Below are 25,581 nucleotides of genomic sequence, written 5' to 3'. Positions count from 1 at the left end.
ATTCAGCCTGATACTCATAAACGTGGACAGAAACAAGATTAGAGTACCATATGATATACTCATAAGCCTGATATGCTTTGTCAGAAACCAACTGCTTACTTTCAGCATTCTAAATTGATGGTGCATCGTTAAAAGAGAGGTAACTGGAATACAGTCTGTGCACTAGTTCCATTATTTCAGATTTACAAGGCATGACCCTGAAAGAATTAAATCTTTTAATTCATCCTAAGAGAACTCCACAGAGAGACAACGTGTAATTGTAAATGAGGTCAATTGTGAATCTCTTTTAACATACAGGTAGGAAGCAAGAAACCACTTATTTCTAAGAACATGGTAACCTGAAGTTGACTGTATGTTTTCCTTTGGAGAAACCAAGGAAATATGGATGGAATCTCCAAATGACCTGGGTATATGAACAAATAATCAATAACCCTTTTTTCTGATATCTAGTGAAAGAATCTTCAAAGTTATAGACCTGCTTCAGTCTCATTAGGTGGCATGCTCCATCTCTTTTCCTGTTCATCAAAGCTACCAATCACAGCAGACTGTCTCCTATCACCAAAAAAATTTGCGAAATGGCTATAATATGCTTCGCTGTTAAAATTATCCAATATGCTAACTAATTTTCCATTTTTCCTGTTGATGACTATCTGGCCATCTTTGCTTATATTACCATCCAATACACTAATTGGCTTTATTTGCATTGCCGGGTTTAAGTTAGGACCATCAACCAAGAAAACCGCACCAAGGATTTCTCCCAAAAATATATCCTGCAGGTATGCAAAATCAACAGATATTAAACAAGCAGGCATGTATAGAGATAAACAAAAAAGAAAAAATAGAAAGGAAAAGATATTGAAAGATAATGATATGTAATAATAAAGCAAAGGAGAATGATTGGGGAGTTTTGTTTGGGACTCCAATACTTCCACTCCCAAGCAACTTTGTGAGCTTCTATATTCTGATGCCAAGGGTTGTGTTGTGCCTATATGAGGATTGTATGAATCATCCGCCGAAGTGTTTTGAAACATTAGTCAAGCATTTATGCATGTTTTTACTGCTATGTGTTTGGAAAACTTGTTTACACTGTATGTTTCAGTGAGTAAATAAGGTAAACTGTTTTAAATTACCATATGGTGGTATGTCTGGTGCTGTCGCTGTAGATTTTGCATTAAAGACAGCAAACGATAGGCAAACAAGGCTTCTGGAGTCTTGTCTGCGAGCATTAGACTTCCAAGTATGCTTTTAAAGGAAATCACTTTGCGTTGAGCACTTAGAGGAATTAACGTGATTTGAAGATCTGACTCGGTGACTTTCTTCGCAGCTAGAGGATCAAGAAACATGTTGAATTCAGCATATTCGTTTGAGGGAACCGTGAAAATGTTTCCTTTCTCACCATGTTCATCGACAATATGCCCCCCAACTATATAAACATTCTGCATATCAAGCGAAAAACAATGATGTAATTCAAAATATGGTCATGCTTGAGTTTTTTTGCAGAGAAAAAAGAAATATAAAATGATTTAATCATATGCAACACAGATTTACACTGAGAGGTCGTCGGTATGTCAGACATGTCAAATTGATTGCCTAGTTTTATTTGATACCGACTAGAAATGTGACTGACCTGTATAATTGAACTTGCATTTTTATCTGAAAGAACAATGTTGGCTAAGTTAGTAAGAGGTCCACTTGTCAGCAAAGTTATTTTATCACTTGGATTAAGCCCCCTTGTAATGGACTGCCAAACTTCCATAGCTAGTGGCTGTCTAAGTTCGGGGTGATCAGTATTTCTTGGAGCTCCAAACTTAACAGAATTTTCAGCTGTATACCTGGATAAGGATAAGTAGCTTAGCATGATATTACCATATTCTGTGCAAATAATTATTTTTTATGTTGTAAGAAAAATTGCAAATAGTTTCATGTGTAATTATGGGAACTCAGTGCACTGCTCCCTATCATACATTAATTTTGCATCAGAGTAGATTAGTTAAATCCTATGCAGCAAAAAGAAATGACTATATTTACGTACATGAATATCATTATGTCTATATATGGTCACCATGCTTGTTTTTGGGATCCATATAATTTCTTACGAGAATGAATAAATGACAATGACCAGCAGTACATTATGAGAAAAATGTTCGAGATTAGGTAGTAGTGACTTGATCAGGTTGACTGGGTTTTCTATGACACCACACCTGATGCACACTTTGACAGCAACTTCCAAACCCTCTTCAGTCGAGCATATTCATTTTACCATTGTTTATTAAGTGTCAATTTTGACCCATTGTTTTTTTTTTGTTTATGTTATCATATTCTCAAATTCCCTATATCATATATGCCTCATCTAAAAGACAAGCACTCTGAAATTTTAAACTAGGCAGCAAAACTTTATTGCAAACTTCCTTTGATGCTTTCATATAGTAGCTATTTCCTTTCTTCCCCACTCTTAACATCGAAATAAAATTCCGTACCCTCTCCCAGCTTAGGCAATTGAAGGCCGAGGCTTAGTGGTCTCAGCATTATACTCCAGTGGTAGGATTGGAAGACCATTCAAGTATTGCAACTCACTGTTCTCATATCCTACTTTATATGGCAAGGCATGTTAGATTACATGTCATAGATGAATGTGATATCATGTGGAAACTGAACGAGCAGACAAAGGATGGCGTCGTTCTTTCTGGATATGAACACTGAAGTCAACTCTCAGAAATTCTTTCTAAAACTCTTACATCGAGTGATTAGATGGTGCCCTATTTATGCAATTATCTAAACCACATGAAGGTAAATAATTGCGTGATATATATGCATCAATACACTCTTGGTGTGGCTGGTAACCAACATGCTAAACAAAGAACAGTACGAAAAATGAATAGGATGTAATATCTATATACATTTACAAACTAAAGAAAAATCATTTAAATTTGTGAATAAAGTTTTACCTTTCATACACTTCTCAGATTCCTAAAGATTGTATAGTTTTCTTTGAGAAAATTCTAAAGCTTGTATAATCAGAACAAAAAATGTGCTTCAGAATTATTGTTACATGACTAATTGCAGCAACAATATCTAAATCACCGACGTACTATGCACAGCTATGTGAATGAAGCAAGAAGGAAAATAGTTAGCAATGCTAACAGATGCATTAAATCCAGGACCAATACTGAATAAATTTAATTTTCATATGAATCCAAATCATTATAGGAGCCAAAGTGAAGTACCTCCTTGGGCTTCGTGGTAGCGTACGAGCAAGTCCATATACTGTATCAGAGTCAAGCAATCCACCGCTACCTTGTGGAATAGCCTTGACATACTTGCAGCCAAGACTGGGTGTACCTAGTGCAGTTACATTACCTAGGCCAACTGGAATGTCATCACGGCCCATCATATGTAACACATCATAGATGACATCTATTGTCGCAGCATTCGCCCAACCATTGCCACTGACTAATATTCCCTATGGATAGAAAGGATAACATTGCTGAGAAAGGAATTACCAAAAATTAGAAACATCATTTTACTCCAAAAGTATTGATGGATGGGAGGGGGTTCCTTGTGATGTTTAAAAATGAAAGTATGAAAGAACATTTAAGTTCTAAAGCAGTATGGTGAACATCCCATCTGCTAGGACTTGATAATTTATCCCTCTAAGATTCAACTGCATCAGCTAATTAACATCTAACTACCTTGAGGTCTATTGTTTCAACAGGTACTTTTAGGAGATATAAAAGGGCAAGGAAGTCTCCTGCACTCATGTCCATGTCAAACACAACAGGCTTTCCCAGATTCCGGTTTGTAAAATCTGGCTTGTAGAGTGTATCATTGTAATATGGAAACTGTGTGGCAAAGCTAAAACGCCCAGTATGCTGAGGAAGATTGAGAACCTGCATGTCACAATGACACAGCTATTATTTTTATTTTACCAAAAATGCAAGTGATGAACCAATAGAAAAAAAAAGAAAAGGATACTGTAATATAAAATATTTCTTTCTTAAAGAGGAAATTGGATAAATGAACATATAATACACATACCAAAAAAAAAAAAATATTCATACTGCTTAGAAAATGACTGAAACATACAAATCCAATCTAAAATGGATTTGCAAATGTCAGGGTGTTGAAGAAACATGATAATATAATCAAAAAAATGGACATGAACACAAAAGCGATGTGCATGATACGCTATACCATACCTAACCAGATGGTACGGAGTGTACTGCACTGTACCGATTTGGTACCGGTATATAGTATAGAGGGCGTATCGGCACTTAGTATGCTGAACCAGACCCATACTGGGCATTTTTTGACACAATCACAGGGTGGCACCAGTTCGGAACCCGGTACCAAAACAGCGTACCTTGGCCATATGTATCATAAATGTCACAAAAAGACAATGTCTTATTTGTTTCTAACATGTCCAAATGATGTCATCATCGCAAGAATGTGATATGCAGCTTTCATAAGTTCCTACATCTGGATGAATGCTATGTATTGAAGATCAGCATAGCAGTGATGCAATTATTTGAAGAATTGAACACTACTGGGATGCTATTTTTTTTATTATTCATGTGGCTCTGAATTAGTATATTTTGGATCATGAAAGTCTGTAATCAGTAAGCAAGCATAGAGGCATCCTTGTAACTGAGGTATTTATAGGGAATGTGACTAGGAGTGAGATGCTTGTCATAGAAACAAAGCCAATGCCCTCCTCCACCGCGCCCTCCCTTCATTTCTTCTTCCCTTTCTTTTACATCTTTTCTTTATTTTGACAAAGAAATGTTCATTTTTGAGGAAGAAGTTAGCCATGAGGTGTCTAGCCCGTTTTCATTTAGTTGATGAACAGCAGAAAAAAGAAGATTAGAAAGTCAAAACAACATGCAAGAAAACATGATCACAACCAAGAACCTCTCTTAACCTACATCCTCAGTGAATAAGACCCAACTTATTGAATACACCTATCTCTTTTTCAGTTCTAGGACTGCCTCTAGAATCACATCCAAGACCAAAAGGAAAGGTCTAACTTTTAATATTACAAACACCAAAGTCAAAGAGAGTTTCTTAAATTCCTTTATCAAACTGAATAACTCCACTTTCCAGTACATAAGGAGGCCTTAAGCATAGCATTCTGCAACTACACACAAACCATGAAAATCTCTACCATCCAACTCCCTGTAGTGTTGGATAGAGCTCTTTTACCTCTTTTCCATTTCTACTGCAACTAGCAACCCTTAGATCAACCACTAATCTGACCTGGTCAATGACATCAAAAATTATATTGCAGAGGACAAGGGCGCACATGAGTCTACAACATCTCAAGGACAGGAGGCTCATTTTTCAAATCACACCACCAACAAGTAGAAGCCTCATATCTCTCTTGAACAAAACACTAGAAATTCTACCAAAAATGAGTAATAGAAAAACTCTACCTCCTTGAAGTGTTCCAAACAAAACCCACTCAGCTTGAGACCTCCACAACCCTTGACAAAAAACTTGAGTCCACAAGCACCATCTTTTGTCCTTTCCATGAATTGAAGAATCTCCAGTGTGTTTGTCATGTTTTCCTACAAAATTAGATGGCCGCACTTTTTTCCAAGCTGCCTCAGCTCCTTCTTGCTCATACTAGCAATAATCAACTCATTTTGTGACCACTTAATATGGCTCCATTTTTCTTTTGCACTATATGCATCCACTTCACCAGCTTTAGCCACATCCACCTTTGTCTGAAGCCTAGAAACTTCCTTCAACAGAAGCCACCTTAGCTTTGTTCCAAGCTGCCTCAGCTTCTTCTTGTTCATACTAGCAATAATCAACTCATCATGTGACCACTTATATGGCTCCATTTTCCTTTTGCACTAAATGCATCCACTTCACCAGCTTTAGCCACATCCACCTTTGCCTGAAGCCTAGAAACTTCCTTCAACATAAGTCACCTTAGCTTTGTTCCAAGCTGCCTCAGCTCCTTCTTATTCATACTAGCAATAATCAACTCATCATGTGGCCACTTATATGGCTCCATTTTCCTTTTGCACTATATGCATCCTGTCACACCCTTGTGAGGTCGGAATAGGGCAACCGAAATTTTCTTCGAATTCCCTCGCTCACGGTGTGCGGCAACTAGGAAACTTGGCCTTCTTTCCCTAGCTCAGCCTCGTGCACTTCACTTCGGTCAGGATCAGCCCGCATGCACCATGGTTTCAGACCCTTTGACACTTGGCCTGAATCCTACAAACTCCCAATACCATACAAGACATGAGGATGAAGGGAAAGGGACTTGTATTCCTCACAACACAAGTAGATTGCTCTCACAAGCCGAGAGCATAGCTTTGCCCACTCACAAGGACCCTAGCTAATCCCAAAACCCTCCTTGGCCCACACATTGGCCCGGCCAAATCCCCTTTTGGCCGTGGACTGCACTTACCTTCACTCGGCACAAGCACAATCCCCTTGGAAACCCTCAAGCCCTTCTCACACTCTCTCGGCCAGAACTTAGGCTCCTCCTAAGTGGCCTACTTACTTCAGCCTTGGCTGATTACAAGGACTCCAAGGACTTTCCCAAGTAGCTCACTAAGTCACACACTTAGCTCACTTTTTTCCTCTCTTATGACCACCCCCAATTCGGCCCTAACCCCATGTGTCTTCTGGTGTGCGCGGGGCCAGGTTTAGCCACATCCACCTTTGCCTGAAGCCTAGAAACTTCCTTCAACAGAAGCCACCTTATCTTTGTTACCATGTAAACCTTTAGGAGTGCATTTTCCAAGTAGGTGACAAATAATGAAGCATATTCCTAGGCTATTGACAAGGAATTCTACCATATTCCTTCTCCAATAATGAAGGGGTACATTGTCATCATGAAGTCCCCTTCACTGAATGGTCCTCAAGCCAACTTCATTATCAACCTCCTACAGGGAAACGACAAAAAGAAGCAGCCCTCCAAAAAGTATTTCTCATGCCATGCCACATTATATTTGGAACAAGAAGCCAAGGTATACTAAACATCTTGAACAAAGAGAATATGACATATGGCCCTTGGCTGCCAGTTGACTAGTGCTTTGCAGCAAAGGGCTTGAAGGTTGTCAAAAATCTCCATGCACACTGAGATGGAAGCCTTTACCTTTTGCCACCTCTGTGGTTCATAACTGAATGCTGATGCAGATCCAGGGAAAGGGATTTGAACCTTTTTTTGTTGTGATAAATGCCTCCAAAAACATGGCATTAAACTCCATTTCTACATGCCATCTTACAATGCCCATCTTCATCACAACAGCATCATAGATCTTATTGAAAAGATCTGTCTCCATTAAGAGAAATGGAGCCAATATTCCTTTCATCGAAAGGACCATCTGCCTTAACTCCATACTTCCATGTTCTGACTTGATGAAAAAAAAGAACATAAAACCTACAGATTACCTTGGCAAGGCTTTGAGGTTCTAATCAACATGCTTAGAGAGGTTCTCTCCCTCTTTTCTCCCATACTTCTAGCAGTAGACTATACCACCTACGTACAGATTGCCTTGGCGAGGATTTAAGGTTCTTATCAACATGCTTGGAGAGGTTCTCCCCCTCCTTTCTCCCATTCTTCTAGGAGTACACTCCTAGAGAAGCTACATAAGACCTCTCAGGTGATGTGCCTCCCAGAGATGAGACGAAACTTTTCGAGCCCTTCAGCCAATCCCCCTTGAATCTTTTTGGAACTAGGAACGAAACCAGGAAGGTCTAGTCACCTGCTCCATCTTGAATGACCTTATGTTCTGCACCTCCCAACAGCCACCCTCATCATCATCAAAAACCATAGCCGGATGCTGCTAACACATTGATGAAAAGCTCCCTTGGAAGCCTTCTCCCTCCTCTAACACAAACATTCATTCTCCATTACTTACCTCCTTTTTTATTTATTATATTCTTGTCTTCTAATATTTCTTGCGGGATAGGTAGTTCTTATCGCGGCAATATCTCCATGTAAATTTACAAATTTAAAATTTTCACTGAAATCTTGTACTGCGACACGGTATTAGAGCATATGCAAAATTAATCTGATATTTTGAATGTGCTTCCCTTGATCTCTTTGTTCACATGTTTGCTTCATAAAACTGTGAACCAGTTTCATGGAGGTGTGAAACCTCAGTACTGTTATAATTATACTCCTTGTTACATCAGAATTAAAGTACTTTTTTTTTTTGCTTTGAGATTCTAATGAAGGCCAGACGGGTAGATAATGTTCATGTACTCCTGAATTTTATTGGCTGTAATTTTGTATTTAGTGGAAAATTGATGATTGAGTAATAATCATTTCTGTAGCAAGTGAAAGTATTTATGAGATAGTTTATGTCCTTGTGATGACCAATCTTTCCTTGTTAGTGCACAGACCAAGATGTGTCTTTTCAACTATTATATGCACACTTCATCAAAAGATTGTTTCAGGAGTATGAATACAAAGATCACATCAGATGTTGCAAGACTGTGTCACTGTAAATAAATCATATTGATCACGTTTATACTGATGGTATAAAACATACAATCCATGTGTTCAAACATTCAAAAGCATATCAAAAGTATGGTCATGTCTATCGACTAACTGTCAATTGACAAATAAAATGCTCATTAATATAATTCTATATGTAATATGGATAATGGGTGTTCAGAAACACTTACCTCCAGAAAACTTTTGAAAAATTCTCGGTCTAGTGGACTGTGAACATCTTGGTTAGGTTTTGCTTTCTTTGCAACAAGAACACGAACGCCTTCTGATCCAGTTACTTCCTTAGTGTATCCATCCTGATTGCATTATTTCAGATCATAAATTAGCACCTATGACTTTCTCATCCTCTCTCTCTCTCTAAAAATAAAAAAAGAAGCGCTCATGGTTGCTACATTTTCTAAAATAAATAGCTAAAGTATACATAATAGTACAAAGATATATAACTGTATGGAACAAGGTATGCCATATTATACCAAACTGGACAATACGGGGTGTACCGTACCGTACTATTTTAGTACCGGTATGTAGTACGAGGGGCATAGACCGACATTCAGTATGTTAAACTGGCCTTCGTACCAGGCGTACTGACATAGTAACAAGGTGACACCGACACGGGGCCAGTACCGAGACAAGGTACCTTGGTATCGAATATGGAGCGATATGAAATTTAGTGAAAAACATGCTCAATGAATGACTTTCTATGGTTTACTATTGCATCCTTTCCAAGTTTCTAGCTGGTACTCATTGTGATGATTCGCAACAGACCATGTACATGCTTATTTTCTCTTGATTATATCAAACCCATGAAACATAGGATTTAATCAAGCTCCTATTAATATTTCAAATACCTCACATATCCCTTTATTACTTCCAGGCACGAAGCAAAATGGATCTTGAAGTCCAGCCTGAACATGACCACTATGTACTCCATCTTTCTGTAAATTGAACCTTGGAATTGCACGTCCATCAAAAAACGGGTTCGAGCCATCATATATACCATATGGTTTATTTGAAGTTACTACAGTCACATTTAGATATTCCATCTCAGCAAATTCATTTTCACCATTATAGTTGTCAGCACTGCGCATGATTGATACAGCTACACCAGAAGTAAATGAGTCCCACATAAAAAAGCTCTGCATGAAGACCAGGATAACAAGATTTGTCAACATAACAAATAATATAAGAGGCATAAAACCATTGAACAGATACTAAGGCACTGCATTTAATATATCGCATAGTTTTTATTAATTATGTTTTGATGAAGTCAAACGCCAATATAATGCTCAAGTATGAAGTAAGAGCTTACCGTGTAAAATTGATTATCAAACCAGGTGTCGCGTGTAATTTTTAAAGATTGAAAAGAGTACTGTGCCTCATATGTATCCTGTCGTTGTTGGAACGACATAAAGAACTGCTCACTTATAGGAATGGTGTTGGTTGCATCAAGAGGGACAAGGGTAATTGGAATGCCAGAATGGAACACCTACAGCAACAGAGGAAAGAATCAAAGGCCTGAATATGCTTCATGCACCAACTACAAAGAAACGAAGTATAGTGTAATAAAGGAACTTACGTATATGAAGAAATCAAAAACATTCAATGGCATTTTCAACCTATGTGCTTTGATTTGTCCAGATTATTGCAAAGTTATTGAACTTCTGCGTTAAAAAGTATCACATTTTTTTCCTTGTACTCAAGAAGAAAGACTGCTATTGCATAGAACCTAGTGATTTGATCTTACCCTATAAGTGCAACATAGAAACATATTCTCAAGACAGCATATCACAAATTTATAACTCTTATTGTTATCTGAAAAGCATTCCAACTGTCAGCAAGCCAGCCAGCCTCAACATTTGCAAAGAAAAGATTGGTTGTGTGATGTCAGACTTCTTGAATTAGCTCTATAACATAGATAAGTTGTAATGGGAAGAGAGTTACAGCAAAATCATGAGGACAGGTATTTGACAATTAATCTCCAGAGTCAATAAAGCGACCATTGTTTGCAACACACATGAGGTGTGTTTACTCAAGTGGGGGATCAAAACTATATCTGGGAAGTATTTCATGATGGAAAGTATCTGGATGTATCCCACAAATACCAAGCCTCAATTTAGAGATATCATAATTTGGATTCTTATTTTCAGCAACTGACATGTTCTAGGAATGTATCACACTCATATGATATATCCATATCTGATACTTATTAGATACTGCCATAGCACCTATCTTGGAGAGCCCATGCTTCCTAGATTACAAATGTCATAATTTTATAGAAAAGAAACCTTAGACTTTTGGGTCTAGAAACAAATTTTCTGTCATCCTAGGTGTCTTGTTTGTTCTGTTTGCATCTATAATGATCTCACAACCCTAATTTCATACTCAATTTTGTCTGAGTGCAACTCAAGGTTGTCAATAATGATTTTATTAGCCTTTGGAAGTTTTGTCTTTTCTTTTCTTTGCTTAGTTAAGATCCAGAGCCTGCAATGCTTTTGCCAACTCTCATCAGTCGTCAAACATTACTTTAGTGTCTAAATCAAGTGGGCCATTTGATAAGTGTTTGGTAATATCAAAACCAAGCACCACACTTCTCCCTTTAATACTATGAAGTGCTCCAGTTATTTAGCAACATATGCACATTTTTTTAAATAAAAAATGGGGGTTCCCTATTAATTCATCTGATGATGTATTGAAAGGAATTCATCAAGAAGACTATTCAAAATATAGCAATTTAAAAGCATGAGAACATTTCATTGAAACTAAACCTAGATGGGGGGTGGGGGGGGGGGGGGGGGGGGGGGGTGCGAAGGGGCTGCTTATGCATCTACATGCTGCTGTTGTTGCCACAACTATAGTTTCTTTCTTCTGCTATGTTCACTAGTAGGCTTTTCTCCATCACTCATCATTAAAAGGTGATAGTTGATTTTTTACAATTTCCAGAAGTTCAATAATGAAAACTCCTTAGCATGTTAATAAAGTGTAACATATTATATTTAAGCACATTTACCTCTAACAAGGCACTGCAATTACCTACATTGTAATCATGCACAATCTACTACCCATCTTATGTCTTCCTCTTTAGTATCTTGAAGTCCACTTGTATTATCGATACAGCTCTGTTCCATCAAATGAATTGTGATCAACTTCTTCCCTCAGAAGAAAAAGGAATTGTGATGCACCTTAGTGAAACAATCAGCATCATTATCTATTCTACTTCCAATACCTTATATGCTTTTTGTTCACATCAATGCAACCTTACAATATATTCCACCAATTCTTAGTACCATGTTAATCAAGTTTGTAATCTATGGCAAGCATAAATAGGAAAAAGCATAGCATAACCAAGTAGATTAATAGGACCACCACAATCAAAATTTTCAATCATGAATTATGTTCTCAAAATGTTATAGATTATCTTTATTAAACTTCATCAAACCACTTACGTACACTTCAAAATTTTTTACCAAACCAGTTAAAACAGTCTGCATAACTATGGTTCTCACTAGTACAATGATGATGATGATGATCATAAAAAAATGAACATCTTATCAACTCAAATATTTTGACCAATTGGTTAAGTAGATGAACATTCATTAGCATGAAGCCGTAGCAATCAATCTGACCGTTTTGTCATCAATAAAATGTACAGTGCTGTCAAACTAAAGCATGAAATTGGAGCAGACACCTGTGTACATATAACGACTGTGAGAAACACTTAGGATGTAAAAATCTTTATATGCACCAAACAGAAGTAGGTAGGCAAAACTTTGAAAAGGAAAAGTTCACTTAGCAGTCAGCATTTTGTGGAAATGGTGTCCAATTACTCATGTGCATGTCCAGAGATTCATATTGCTGTCTATTAATATACCTGATATGCAGCGAACGGATCTCCAAAGATATTGAATTCTGCATATGGATTGCTAGTGTATGCAGTAAACATGTTACCATGATCACCACATTGCCGGGGAATGCACAAGGTGCTTGAATTTTTGGGGCAACAGCCTGTAGGGTTTTCTGACCTTACACCACCACCCATAATATAAATGTGCTCAATATTTTTTTTCAAATGTTGATTTGTCATGAGAAAGAGAGCAAAGTTTGTGTGCGACCCAATGAGGAATACAGTAGTGGGGCCTGCAGATATTGTATCAATCATCACTTGTTGTGCTGTGGGTTGCTGTAGAGGAAAATACCTCCTATGACCCTGCTTTTAATGAAAAAGCTTCAAAAAGATATTATAGAGACTGAAATAAACTAAAACAGAATTCATTGTTATCTTCTGAAAATATTCTAGTAATAGCAACTGAAAGAATTGGCACTGCAAACTGAAGTTCGAATGGATTAGAACACAGAGAGTAGTAGTGCTTCAATATAACATGAATACTCTTGAAACTCGAAAATCGTGCAAATTTACAATATGATACACACAAGCCTGAGAAGATAAAGATAAATGAATAACTGATCATAGAATAAATGCAGACCAAGGAATAATTGTTAACACTTGAGAAGCTGTTACTCTATCTTTGGATAAAAAGTTTCCAATCCTCCTACCACACACTTGTGTCTCACATAAAATTTAATGATTGCCTTCTTTTTCTTTTTATTGCATGACACACATTAAATTTTCTTTTCCTTTAACTAACAAGATACCAAGTCACCTTCCATGTTCAGTTTGAAATCTAAGAAGGACCAATTGTTAGACACTATGACCTATTCAACTTCTATTATTCTTACTCATTAAGGTCATCCCAGATATGTTTGTGCCTTCCTAGATCTAATTATTGGGGATCATGTTCTTTGTTTTTATTTTCCCCTAAGATTGCAGCCAGCATGTTCAGTATTTTAAAGAGGGTTTCCCTGCATTAGTTAGCCTCTCTCTTTATGCTAACAAATAGCGACTAATATAACTACTTTGTCCATTGCCAGCTGCAAGCAAGACTACCTTCCACAAGATTTGCTGCCAAAGCATTATCAGAATCCTAAGCTCTGCCTAGTGCACTTGTTTTCCTGTTTTACCTATGAAGCTTATATTTTATTTGTTGGAACATTTTGACCAGTAACTAACATATGACTTGGTCCTTTGCCATCCTTTCTACTCTTTATAAAGATTTATCTTGTGTACTACTCCATTTTAAATCCAAAGATTCAAATTCAGTGATCTATGTCAACAAACAGTGACTGTCCCTCAGAATCCTATAGTCACCATTGCATCTAGACTTGGAAGTAGGAGCACTAAGAATCTATTTTTCGATGAATTTGTAAGAATTAGTCTCAAGGAGGACAAGATCAACATGTCATAACTCCATCTTATGATTGGGGAAGAAGATAAGTTGCCCATTCATCCAACATATCAGAGAGTGAATATGGAGCTATGGTGTGAGGATCACGAACTCAACTGGATCTATAACAAGAGTTAAGTCAGGAAACATCGACACTGAGCTGTTCTGTATTTGAGTCATTGAAACAAAAGCTATATGGAACTATAGTATGAGGATGCATTAAAGTTGGTATCAGTAATTCACCTGGCTCTAGAATAACGAAATAAGTCACTCAATCTAAGAAAACATTATGAAATGAATTGATTGGTAGCTTCCATTCTTTTCCTGAAAAATTGAGGAAATATCTACATAGAGGTGTTCTGTATTTGAACTATTGGAACAAGGGGTTTATCTTGGGACCATTATGCATTGTGGCCTCAACTTACGAGGGCTAAAAGAAAATGAGAGAATTTGGGGAAAAAGAAAAATTTGGAGAAAAAAGAGGCTTCTTATCTTGTAGGGTTCTATCAGAGCTTTTGGAGGTTGCTTTGCAAAAGAAACAAGATCATCCTCCTTGTATTGAACTTAGGCTGTGAATATCACAAATTGCATAATTCTTGTCTCCATTTCTGGGTTTCTATTATCTCTTTAGTTTGGCTATTGTTCTTGCCTTATCACCCATCCATGAGACAACCTTAGGGTTTGCAAATTTGCCTTGAATGAAACAGCTGTCCACCAAATAGAGATAGAGAGGCCCACAAAACAAAGTTTACATCAGATTGGGCAACTGTGAAGGTAATCAAGGAACTCAGTTCTCATTCTGTAGAACACCAAAAAGACCCATACTGATAGCACAATGTTCTAGAGCTTCATTTCAGTTTCGGTTTAGCCTGAACAAAATGGTTTTAATTTCAACAGTTTCTTTAGAATCAGGCGAAAAAAAAATAATCTAATATTAATTTAATATAAAATGCTTCCAACTTTAAAAGAAATGAAGTAACACAAATATACTATGAATTTGGCTCCATAAGTTAGTTTTGGCAAAAATTTAGAGCTGTCACAGGTGATCCAGACAAACTGAAATACTTTTCAGCTTCAATTATCAAATTTTAAGCAGAATTCTGAACCTTGTCCGACCACTATAGACATGTGATCCGTCAAAGCTAAAAAGCTCAAATTTGAATGAGAAACAAAAGAATTCCCCATGTCAGCTAAGGGAAATCTTCATGTGGTTAGCCTTTCATGAAAAGCTCAACACAAGGCAAAAAAAAATCCTATCAAAAAAAGCAGTGACATGACTCCCTAGTGCCCATTATGTGATGTGCAGAAGAGCCATTTGGTTCGTTCTTCTCCTGCAGTTACTTGCAACATATTTGGGCTAAAATCTTTCAAATTCTGAACATCAAAGCAGAGCTCCTTCCCTTCATTCTCTCTGGACTGCATGGAGGAAGAAACAAATATAGAAAAATTGGAGGCTTGCCTTGTATGCTATATGTTGGACGACTTCGGAAAAAGAAATGAGAGGGTGTTTTTAAAAAAGAAATGCACTTAGAGGGTGAGAAGGAAAAGAGCATTAGAACTTTTCAACAGCTAGTATAATATTTGTGCCTTTTAAGACTGCAGCTAGCTATGGTTTGATTTGGCCCAACTTAGTGCCAAAGGAAAAATTGGAAAATGAATTTCCTGCTCAGGGGGGTAGGGAGAGGTGATCATTTATCCACTTTACTTTTCATTCTGGCACTCAATCCACTAAGCAAGATTCTTCATAAGGCAGGACTTGAAAATATGGTTGAAGGATTTGGTAACCAATGGATGATGCAAGGTGGTATCACAATGTTACAATGTGTGGATGACACTTCAATTTTCACCTAGACATGTAAGGATAAGGTTAGAAACCTTAAACTGGTATTCCATTGCCTTGAGCTCACTTCCTGTTTGGCAATTAATTGTCAGAAATTTTTTGTCACTTAATTGGGAGCGTACATGGATGAATTGCAAGCATAGAGATCTTTCTTTATCCCACCTTAGATTATCTCATACAACAAGCAAACTTCCGAAAAACGGCTCAGACTCCTCTTATATCCAGAGTTGAAAGATGACTAGATTCATGGAAAACAAAATTCATATCCATTGGTGAAGCAAAGAAACAAGAAACTCGAGATGAAAACAACCGACAAGAATGAAGAAAGAAAAGCAGCTGGTCCATCCCAAGAGCATTTCTAATGGCTGAACTCTTCTCTGTTCTGAGTGGTGCTGCACGCACTCGCATATAGGCAAAACACACCAAGCATGACATAAACCACACAAATTCAGGCCACAAATATCAGTACATACAAACCATTATTGTGTTCTTATAATAAAATTTTCACGCTTTCTAGTACATAGTAACTTAATATTCTTAAAAAATATATCCAGCAGTGGCTCTTCAAGCTCTATCTCTGCAACCCTTTTGCCATCGTCTTACTCAGGTTTTAAGTTCGGCAGGACAGGGGCATCCCGGCCGTCCTATTCCATTTCTATAAGAAAATGGGGTTGGGACGGGGTCGGGACTCCAAAACATATCTATATGGGGAGAGAATAATAAAGAGGAAAGAAAGAAAGGGAGAAAAAACATGAAGACAAGGAAAAAGCAAAGGGAAAGAAGAAGAAGAAGAAAAGGGAAAGAAACGAAGGAAGGAAAAAGAAAAAGAAAGAAAAGAAGAAAAGAAGGGAGAAAAGAAAGAGAAAGATGAAGAAAAAAGAAAAAAGAAAAAAGAAAGAGAAATAAAAGGGAAGAAAGAAAGGCAGAAGAAAAAGAAAGAAAAGAAGGAAAGAAAAAAATAAATAAAAAAAAGAAAAAAGATGGAAGATATCTACCAGAATATATGACCAGGCGAAGCAGGGTATCTCATTCTGTACAGCAGGATATCTCATTCCATGAAGAAATCAAGACACTCGCATTCCACATGATTTAAAACCTTAGTCTTACTCATTAGGTAAAGGATCCGTGCATCGATATGAAGAAAAATCTAAGGCTAAATAAGATGTGCTTCCTCTCTCTATCACATTTCCTTTTTTTTGGAAAAAAATAAAAAAAATAGCTCAAAAATTATAAAATAAGAAGATATCATGTCAAAATTTTTAATTTGAGCTTGATTTTTTATAGTTGTAGATCTATAACATAATTTTTTTTAATTTTTGCATTATATATAATTTTTAAAAATTAAAAATATTTTTTTAAATTAAAATATATTTTTTAAATAAATATTTTTTAAAAAAATAAAAAATCAGAAACATATTTAGAGACATGCAATCTACTTTTTATAAAAATTTGGTATCTATTTATTCAAATTTTGATGCGATCATGCACACAGTGGCCTAGGCCTAAATTAAAAAAATTGAGAAATAAATAGTCTTTAATGCATGTCTGAGAGTCTAGAAAAATATATGCAACATCTATTATTGTGTTCTACATATATCTAAGTTAAAATTATTTTTTTAAAATATTAATATTTAAAATTATTTAAAATTTAAAAAAATAGAAATATATATAAATAATGCTAAAATTATGAAAAATTAGTAGTACATATTACATAATTTAGAAGTAATTTCTGAGGTAGAAATCATACTTTTTCTAAATTTATTATATTTAAACATATTTTTAAATTTAAAAATTATTGAACATACTTTAGCAAAAAATATTAAATATTTATAAATAAATAAAAAATCTGAAAAATTAGGGTTATGTATTAGATAAATCAAATGTATTTTCTGAGGCAAAAAATATTTTTATCATAATAAAATTTTGCTATTTTTAAATAATTGATAAATTGGCGTACTTGATAAACTTGCACGAATGGAGCTATTAAGAAAAAAGAGAAGCTAGAGTATAACATTAGGATCATGCGCAAATGCTCTCGGGCAGGTACTATTGGAAGTGCAACTAGTGCAACACAGAGTTCAAGGAAGGAGGGATAACTAAGTTGAAGTAGTACTTAGCTGGTGGACGTATCCATGTGTTAGAAATGCCCACAGGAGGTTTAGCAACTGATGAAGAAGCACTCACTGATTTCAGAGCAGCAAAGGAGAGGGTTTTCAAGAAGAAGATGGAGGTGGACCGTTGAGCGATGGAGCCACATTTCTATCACTCTAGGAAGTCAGAGGAGGTGTTCGCTCTAGATGACGAGGGGGCATAGATTTAGGCTGCCATGTAGGTGAGCTTGGATAATGAGTGGCAGCAGAATGAGGTGGCTAGGCATAGGGCTCAATTTGGGCCCTCATACTACGAGTCAGGTTTCGGTTCTGTGGGCTCTGGTTTTGCGAGCAGCAAGATAGATCCAAAATTCAGAAGGACCACCTCAGTCAAGGAGGCTGTCAGGAGAGGCGGTGGCCGGATTGCATTTATGTTGAGGGCTTTTGGTAGTAGAAAGAAATCATCTAGGGAGATTCCACCACCAACAACAAACCATGATTTAGATTCACATGCTTTCCCTAGCAAAGATTCAAAGCAGCAGAGGGTTGACTCAATGGTGAAGAAGGATAAGAAGAAGGATATGTGAGAGCTATTGGATCTTAGTTCCACTTCAACCATATCCTAGCGAATGTGGCAGACAATATGCACTATAGGTTTGCCATTTCTACCATTCAGACTGCTGGTCCTCGTGTGATCCTCCAAGCCTGAAGGACAAATATGGTGAGCTTCTTGATAGTAATAAGGAGGAGCTAGAGAAATGGATTGCTTCCTATAAGAGCAAGTAGCCCACATATGGACTGATCGTGATGTGTGATAGTTGGACCGGTCCTACCACGAGGAGCATCATCAACTTTTTGATATATTGTGATACAAAGACTTTCTTCCACAAGTTAGTTGATGCTTCTGATGAAGTGCACGATGCCACATACATCCTCAAATTGATGGAGGTGATTGATCAAGTAGGAGAGGAGAATGTCGTACATGTCATCACTAATAATGGGCCACAATATAAGGCCGCCTGATGGAGCGACGACCATATATTTTCTGGACTCCATGTACTGCACATTGTATCGACCTCATGTTGATGGACATTACGAAGATTCATAGGGTGCAACAGATAGTGGAGACAACCCAAACCATCACTTGGTATATTTATAACCATATGTGGGTCCTTTCATTGATGAGGAAAGTATATAGGAGAGAAATCTTGAGACTAGAAATTACACGGTTTGCTACCAACTACATTGCATTTGATATCCTTCTTGAGATGTTTATCAGTCCCGAGTGACTGAAAAGTAAATATACAAGGGCTGACAATGAAGGAAGCAGTGTCGAGGACTTAGTGATGAGGCAGACATTCTGGTAGCGGGCCACTGCGATAGTGAAGGATATCGAAGCATTTTATGAGATGCTTCGGTCTGTGGACAGCAAGAGGTACTCTCTAGATGGGCTTCCTGTAATACATGATGGAGAGGGTAAAGACTCAAATCATGGAGGCATATCCACCCCATGCCCAGGAGTACATCGCCATCATTGAGCGGCAGTAGGACTACCAAATGGATAAAAACTTGCATCTAGTTGGTAAGGAAGAATATTGAAAATTAGACTGATCTCTTATATAATTTTACTAAGACAATAACAAACTCTATGTGTAGCACACTACTTGAACCCTCGATTCTAGTACAGTATAGCTGAAATCGATATGGATAACAAACTTCTGGCCACTCTGCATAATGTCATTTACAAGATGGAGCTTGATCTAGAAGTCGCGGCCCAATATCTAGAAGAGATGAGTTAACTTAAGAGACATATGTAGGTTAACTGTAATTTTCTATTATTAATATAGTACAATATGGTTTTTTTCATAGACCAAAATATTTAAAGAGGGCAGCGACAGCTTTAGAGTCTTGACAGGGTCATATGCAAGAAAACTATGAATTCAAGTATGTTATACATCAGGACGACAATTATCTGGTGTTAGATGGTTACTAATATGATACTATCTTATATCTAATTTTTATTAATATTTTTGCAACTAAATAGTGGATTCATTTTGGGCTGTCTACGAAAATCTTAAGCAGCTATCTATCCAGATCCTCTTCCAGACGGCTTCCTCGAGTGGCTGTGAGTGCAACTGGTCCACCTCGCCCTTATCCACGGCAAGCAGAGAAACTGTTTGACGCAGAAGCTCCTTAACGACCTTATATATTTTTACCACAATCTGAGGTTAAGGTTGAAGTGCATTTGGGAGGAAGTGGAGCTCAAGTATATAGATCCGATCCATTGTGTTTTCGTTGATGATGAGGATGATCCTATGATTGAATGGGTTGTAGGCCAGCAGTAGGAGCCAGAGTTTGATGAGCGAGGATTGCCTCCACAACCAGCTAGTTTCATAGCCAGCGAGGCTAGAGTTGATACAAGGCAATAGGCTAGAGCAATATTCCATGCATCATTCCAGCTTATCAGCCATAGCCACAGAAAAGACGGTCACCACATGACTCTTTGTCCGAGACATCCTCTCAGAGATATAATCGAGAGATGCTTAAACAAAGCAACTACGTACGTACCTGGTCGACTTGGTCAAGAGGGTGACATACATCCTCCTAGCATAGTCAGGTAGAGAGAGGCACGAAGGGTAAGAAGACAGCTGCCCAGCACACCAAAAAAGAAAAACAAAAAACATCTGCAGCCTAAATAGAAAGTGGGAAGAGTCAGTACACTCAGATTCAGAGACTAGAAACAATAGCAATGACAGTTTTGGTGGTCACAGCCGTAGGACGGTCTTTGATTCACCAGTGAGTCCTAATTTACGCATGCTACACAAGATAGAGACCACGGTGCACGATCTAGTAGAACCCACAAGGATATAATTGTATATAGGAGACGGGCTCCTCGAGGTCGTTCAGAAGGACATAATGTATCTGTAGATGACCTCGCACATGGAGTAGGATCCTTAGACGTATTAAGTTTCGAGTCGTATACTGGATCCTATTATCCGCAACCACAGGCAGCCTATAAGCCATACAGATATGGATATGGATATAGTGCATTTGAGGTATTATTCGGTGGCTACTACCCTATGCAACTCGAAGTATCTTACGAGTCGAATTTTGCTGGCGGCATATTCAGATGAGCCCCTCCATAGCCATATTATCAGCCAGAGGATACCTCTTAGAGCCAAAGCTTTAGCGAGAGATCCAAAAGTGCTTATAACCCGGCGCGCATTTCTTATGGAATGAATATAAAAAACTACGTCGCAACTTGGTTAGAGAGGTGGGCAGATGTGCCTCCTGAGTATGCTGATGATGCATATATCTATGAGAGGCATCGGCACTCGAGCCAATTTTAGATATTGGCATATATGTTATACTTTAAATGTATGTAATTGATTGTATTATTTTATAATTTTTAAGTCACTACTTAATTTGAGCATACTTTATATTATTCCTTTTAGCATGCAACATTTTACTATTTTATGATTTGTATCATTTTAAAATAATAAGATGCATCATTTAGGTTAAATCGGAATCATAGAAATATCAAAAAATATCAAAAAAAAAAATTAGACTTAAAATCATTGAAAAAGTTGAAAAAAAGTAATTACCAATTAAATCAAATCAAAAACTCAAAAAAAAGGGCATGCCAGTACGAAACCAACACGCCCTATCCATACTGACACGCCCTACCCATACTGGTACTGGTTCGGTACCGAACTATACCGTTTGCTGACCGATATAGGTCTCGGTACCGGTTTGGCGGACCTTGCCTCCAATACTAGGTTGTCACATTGACCATCAAGAAATCATATTATACCAACTAAGCTTCTTGCCTCAACTCAACATTAAGAAAAGTCTCAAATATTTGTACTAGATGGAGAGAGACGCCTGGCACAAACACTCCCTAACTAATAGAATTAGGATATTATAGCCATCTACAATTCTATATATAGAAAGAGACATCATGCATGCTTTAACTAATTTGGAAATTGTGGTTAGCCATCATATAGCTTATAGCAACCAAGTAAAGATGATGAGATAAAAAAGATCAAGCACGAAAAAGAACATTTACATTAGTTTGTTCTGTTGACAGATCAACCATACAAGATAATAAATCATGCATACTTGCAGATAAGGCCCTAGTAGCACTTGTCTTAATGAATAAACCAATATTGGATATTCTACTTAATTATTGATGGTTAATAAAATGAAAGATGAGAAAATATTTGATGGTATTTAATTATCAGCCAGAATTATACCTGTGGAAGGAAACTTCTCCGGAGGCCATAATTAGAGTCGATATCTAATCGTCCACCAGCTCCTATTGGAATAGCTTGTCTATAACGGCAATCACCTGCTGTTGACATGCCCTGGTATTTGCTTACATATAAAAAATCCAGATATCTGAACAAGAAACAAATATCCATGCAGAGATAATGCAAAACAAGTCAAATGCTACATCATTTTTTAAGCTCGATTTATCCCAGGCAAAGACCACGAAATATATTGCATATGTACGTATTCGAATGTAACTATCTTGCAACACTATAAGCAAAGAATCTTTGTCGGCCTATCTAATCTTAGGACATAAAGATCCCAGGGGGAAAGACTGCAGGCTCCTTCATACCTGTTCGATTATAGGGAGATAACCACCAACATTTGGTAGTATGGTACCATCATCTAGTATTCCACCATCACCACCAACTCCAACAGGGATGTCATCACGATTCATCATGTAGAGAATATCATATAATTGATTAACAGCATGACCAGCATCAGTCCAAGCATTTGCACTAATAGTAATTGCCTGAAGTAAAAGAAATATGCACCAAATAGTATCAGAAGGCGAGTTTGAACAAGTGGACTGGTTAAACTGCACCGCACTGCTTTATTCCAAAGTACAGCATGGCATCTCAGAATCTTCCAATATAGTCCAAAGATTAACACTTTGGAGTGGACTTGCATGCAAAAAATTGATTTATAAGGTTCCAAAAAGTCAAAAGTTGATGGATGATAGAGAGAGAGAGAGAGATAGATAGATAGATAGAGATTAAATTGCACTACCTTATTTAGATCTTCGGTCAAGTGGCAGTAAGTTTACAAGTCAAGCATAAGAAAACAGATCTAAGAAATCTGGATGTTTCCAGATACAGGACTCAAACTGAAGTCCAGTTATGTTCATTAACCCTTTTCATAAGACAAAACTAAAATTATTAAAAACCAGCAGAATTGTAGTTCAAGGGTTGAAAAAGTGTCGGCATGCGTAAGAAGATATCACCATCCCAAAATGCTTGAAGGATAGCTAAAGTTATATGAACATGGATTTCCTGTGTAAGAAAATAAGAGATGCCCTTAAGCATCAAGGTCATTGGAGCACTACAAGAGACAGCATATACTTTATTCCAGGTTAAGAAAAAGTGCCATGAGTCATAATGGGCTGGTTCTGACCATTCTGTAATTTGTAAAGTTCAATCTCAATCATAAATTCTTTGAACACAAGAATAAGAAACATGTCAATGGCTTTTAAAGTAGGATAATAAAGTTCGTCCGACAATGAAGTGTCTGCAAATATTCAACATAGGATCATCTTTGACAAGTTTTGCTACTTAAATGTAGTTTCAAATTAGATCAGCATATTTACCATTTTCCATCCAAAATGAGTCATTTTCCTCTCTTTATTTTTTATTCCCTTTGAGTGAAACTAATCTATATCATTTAACAGAAACTTTACTACATTTCTCGCATTAAAATTACCACAAAAAGATAATCAAAATGCCTTGTCCTGAGTATGAAGGAATGGCTTAGTGACACATTCTCCACTACTCCGCATGGTACCAAGCCATCAACGACCCCAATTCTGAACCATGAGGGATAGTTTTAACTCATCTCATATACCATCACTGTTGTTTATGTAACTACTGTAGGATATTTAACAGATGGATGCATCTTCAGATTCTGCCAATCTTATTATCCTTCCTCTAATCACGATTCTTACAATTATATAGATAACAAGTGGTCTTGATATTTTAATTTACCTTCCATGATGTATTGTATTTCTCTTTGAACAATGGCTACAGAATATTGGCCTAAATCTCTGTGTGGTGAGAGACACTTCGGTCAAATGCATATCAGGAATCGAAGATTCTAAAGATCTTATCTCGTGCAAGCAACTAAAATGCCTTGAAAGCAAACAACACTGTCAAAAAAAGCTGGTGGTAATAGTTGGAAAAGGTCCAAAAAGCATGGCAGGACAAACCTGAAAATAGCATTAAAGATACAAACAAAACAACTTCCTAATTCTTTCTAGAATGCTGTGATTAAGAACTTAGAAACATTAGTCTGAGGGATGAGATAAGAACCAATTAAGGCATAACCAGGATTGACTTTATAACGTAAAGGTGATGACTGTATGATAAAAACCTAGCCCACACTCTCAAGACTCACTGTCAATTATCCAGATACAAGCATTTAACTTCCTGAGATCAATTCAGCAAAGTCTTCAAGAAAAATATCAAGAAATTAGAAGTCAATGAAATTATAGATAAGAAACCAAGAAAAAACCGAAACATCAGCATTGTAGATCATGGGAACAATTAGATCCATCCATGCAATCCTATTGCATGCATCCTCTGCAATGAGAATGTGCCACAACAAGCTCCTGAATACCCTGCATACAAACTATTATATAGTTTTCCCGACCCATCAGATTTCTTTTTGTTTAAATGCCAGGACAATTTCACCCTGCAATTCAGCTTCATGTCAGTGACCTCAGACTTAAAACACTTTCAGAAGAGCAAAAAAATGCTAGTCAAGGCAATAGTAGGATTTTGCCGGGCAATTAATGAAAATATCAGGATAGACCTAAACAGAACACCTTGAGCACAAACAGAGCAGCAAATAAAACTTATCCAGTATGTCATTGATCATGGATTTGTAAATAGAAAACAGATCGACACCACCAAAATCAAGCTCTTTATTTGGAAAATTCGACCTCCGGATAGAAATATCGATGATCCTATAGCATGAAATCTGCCACATTCTCAAATGTCAATAAGAAGCCCTTCTAAGCACAAATCATTAGAACTGGGGGAGAAGCTTATGGAGTTTGGTTAAGCATCCTACATACAATCCAACAAAGAAAAAGCATTTCAAAGAAGAAAAAGAGCAAGAAGGTAAAACCTGTAAACATCGGAGCAAGAAAAGAACAAAGAAAAATAATCCAGAATCAGTAACCAAACAAAGAATCCACCATAAAAAGTCCAATAGCATCAAGCTGCAGAAACCGAACCTTGAGATCAAACTCCGATCGGTTCTGCTTCAGCAGATAGAGAAGAGCAAACAAATCATCAGTGTCGACGTCGGTATCCAAAAGAATCCGCCGAGGCTTAGCATCCACCACCACAGAGCCCATCATCCCAAGAAATACCAGCAGAGCAACATGCATGCAGAGCACCCTCCCCACCATCCTATCCATTCCCATCTCAGAGCAAGCAAATAGAATAACAACAACTACAACTGATGAACAGACCAACCGCCAATTCCAAACTTGAACGCAGAGTTCATCAAACAGAGAAGAACGCTCGATCATTAAAGTTAGAGCACCAACACAACCTGAATTTCTTCTTATAAACTCAATGGAGAGAGAGAGAGAGAGAGAGAGGATTGGTGGAAGGGGGGAGGAACCAGGACCACCAGTTTAAACACTTACCTATGTAGAAAAGAAACGGAAACAGAACAAAAAAAGAAATAATCTATGGATGCTTGTGGTCAATAGGTCTGAAATGGGTGAAGGTGGCGGGGAAAAGCGGTCAGGAGCATGCGTTGGTGTAATTTACTATCGAACAAGTGACGTAAGAGTTGGAGAGCGGCTGGTTTTCCGTTTCCTTTTCACGTTTT

At 37.3% G+C, this 25,581-nt stretch overlaps 1 protein-coding gene across 3 annotated transcripts; it reads right to left on the bottom strand.

Moving 5' to 3' along the window:
• Window positions 1–76: 76 nt before the first annotated feature.
• LOC103710948 lies at window positions 77–25,581 on the bottom strand. 3 transcript variants are annotated; one of them, XM_008796881.4, is made up of 12 exons: window positions 24,974–25,581; window positions 22,313–22,492; window positions 21,945–22,055; window positions 12,348–12,683; window positions 9,789–9,965; window positions 9,328–9,615; window positions 8,653–8,775; window positions 3,690–3,887; window positions 3,225–3,460; window positions 1,628–1,832; window positions 1,131–1,436; window positions 77–770 (listed from the first exon to the last, which is right to left on the bottom strand). In XM_008796881.4, exons 1-12 carry the CDS (start codon window positions 25,271–25,273, stop codon window positions 468–470), a joined length of 2,763 nt encoding a protein of 920 aa, XP_008795103.3. In that variant the 5' UTR covers window positions 25,274–25,581; the 3' UTR covers window positions 77–467. The 3 variants fall into 3 exon arrangements, with proteins under 3 accessions (XP_008795103.3, XP_038988402.1, XP_038988406.1); XM_039132474.1 differs by having other exon boundaries at window positions 22,313–24,426; window positions 24,974–25,091; XM_039132478.1 differs by lacking the exon at window positions 24,974–25,581 and having other exon boundaries at window positions 21,945–22,089; window positions 22,313–22,391.

The sequence above is a fragment of the Phoenix dactylifera genome, chromosome 1 (assembly GCF_009389715.1).
Source record: "Phoenix dactylifera cultivar Barhee BC4 chromosome 1, palm_55x_up_171113_PBpolish2nd_filt_p, whole genome shotgun sequence".
Classification (NCBI taxonomy): Eukaryota; Viridiplantae; Streptophyta; class Magnoliopsida; order Arecales; family Arecaceae; genus Phoenix; species Phoenix dactylifera.
This window is presented reverse-complemented; position numbering and strand designations above follow the sequence as displayed.

Bases quoted from the DNA above. Each gene is read 5' to 3' on its own strand.
- LOC103710948 (XM_008796881.4), bottom strand. From the start codon at position 25,273: ATGATCGAGCGTTCTTCTCTGTTTGATGAACTCTGCGTTCAAGTTTGG. The intron at 1,833-3,224 runs GTACTTCACTTT...ATCCTTATCCAG, and splicing joins CTACCACGAAGCCCAAGGAG to GTATACAGCTGAAAATTCTG. The intron at 771-1,130 runs GTAATTTAAAAC...GCATACCTGCAG, and splicing joins ACCAGACATACCACCATATG to GATATATTTTTGGGAGAAAT.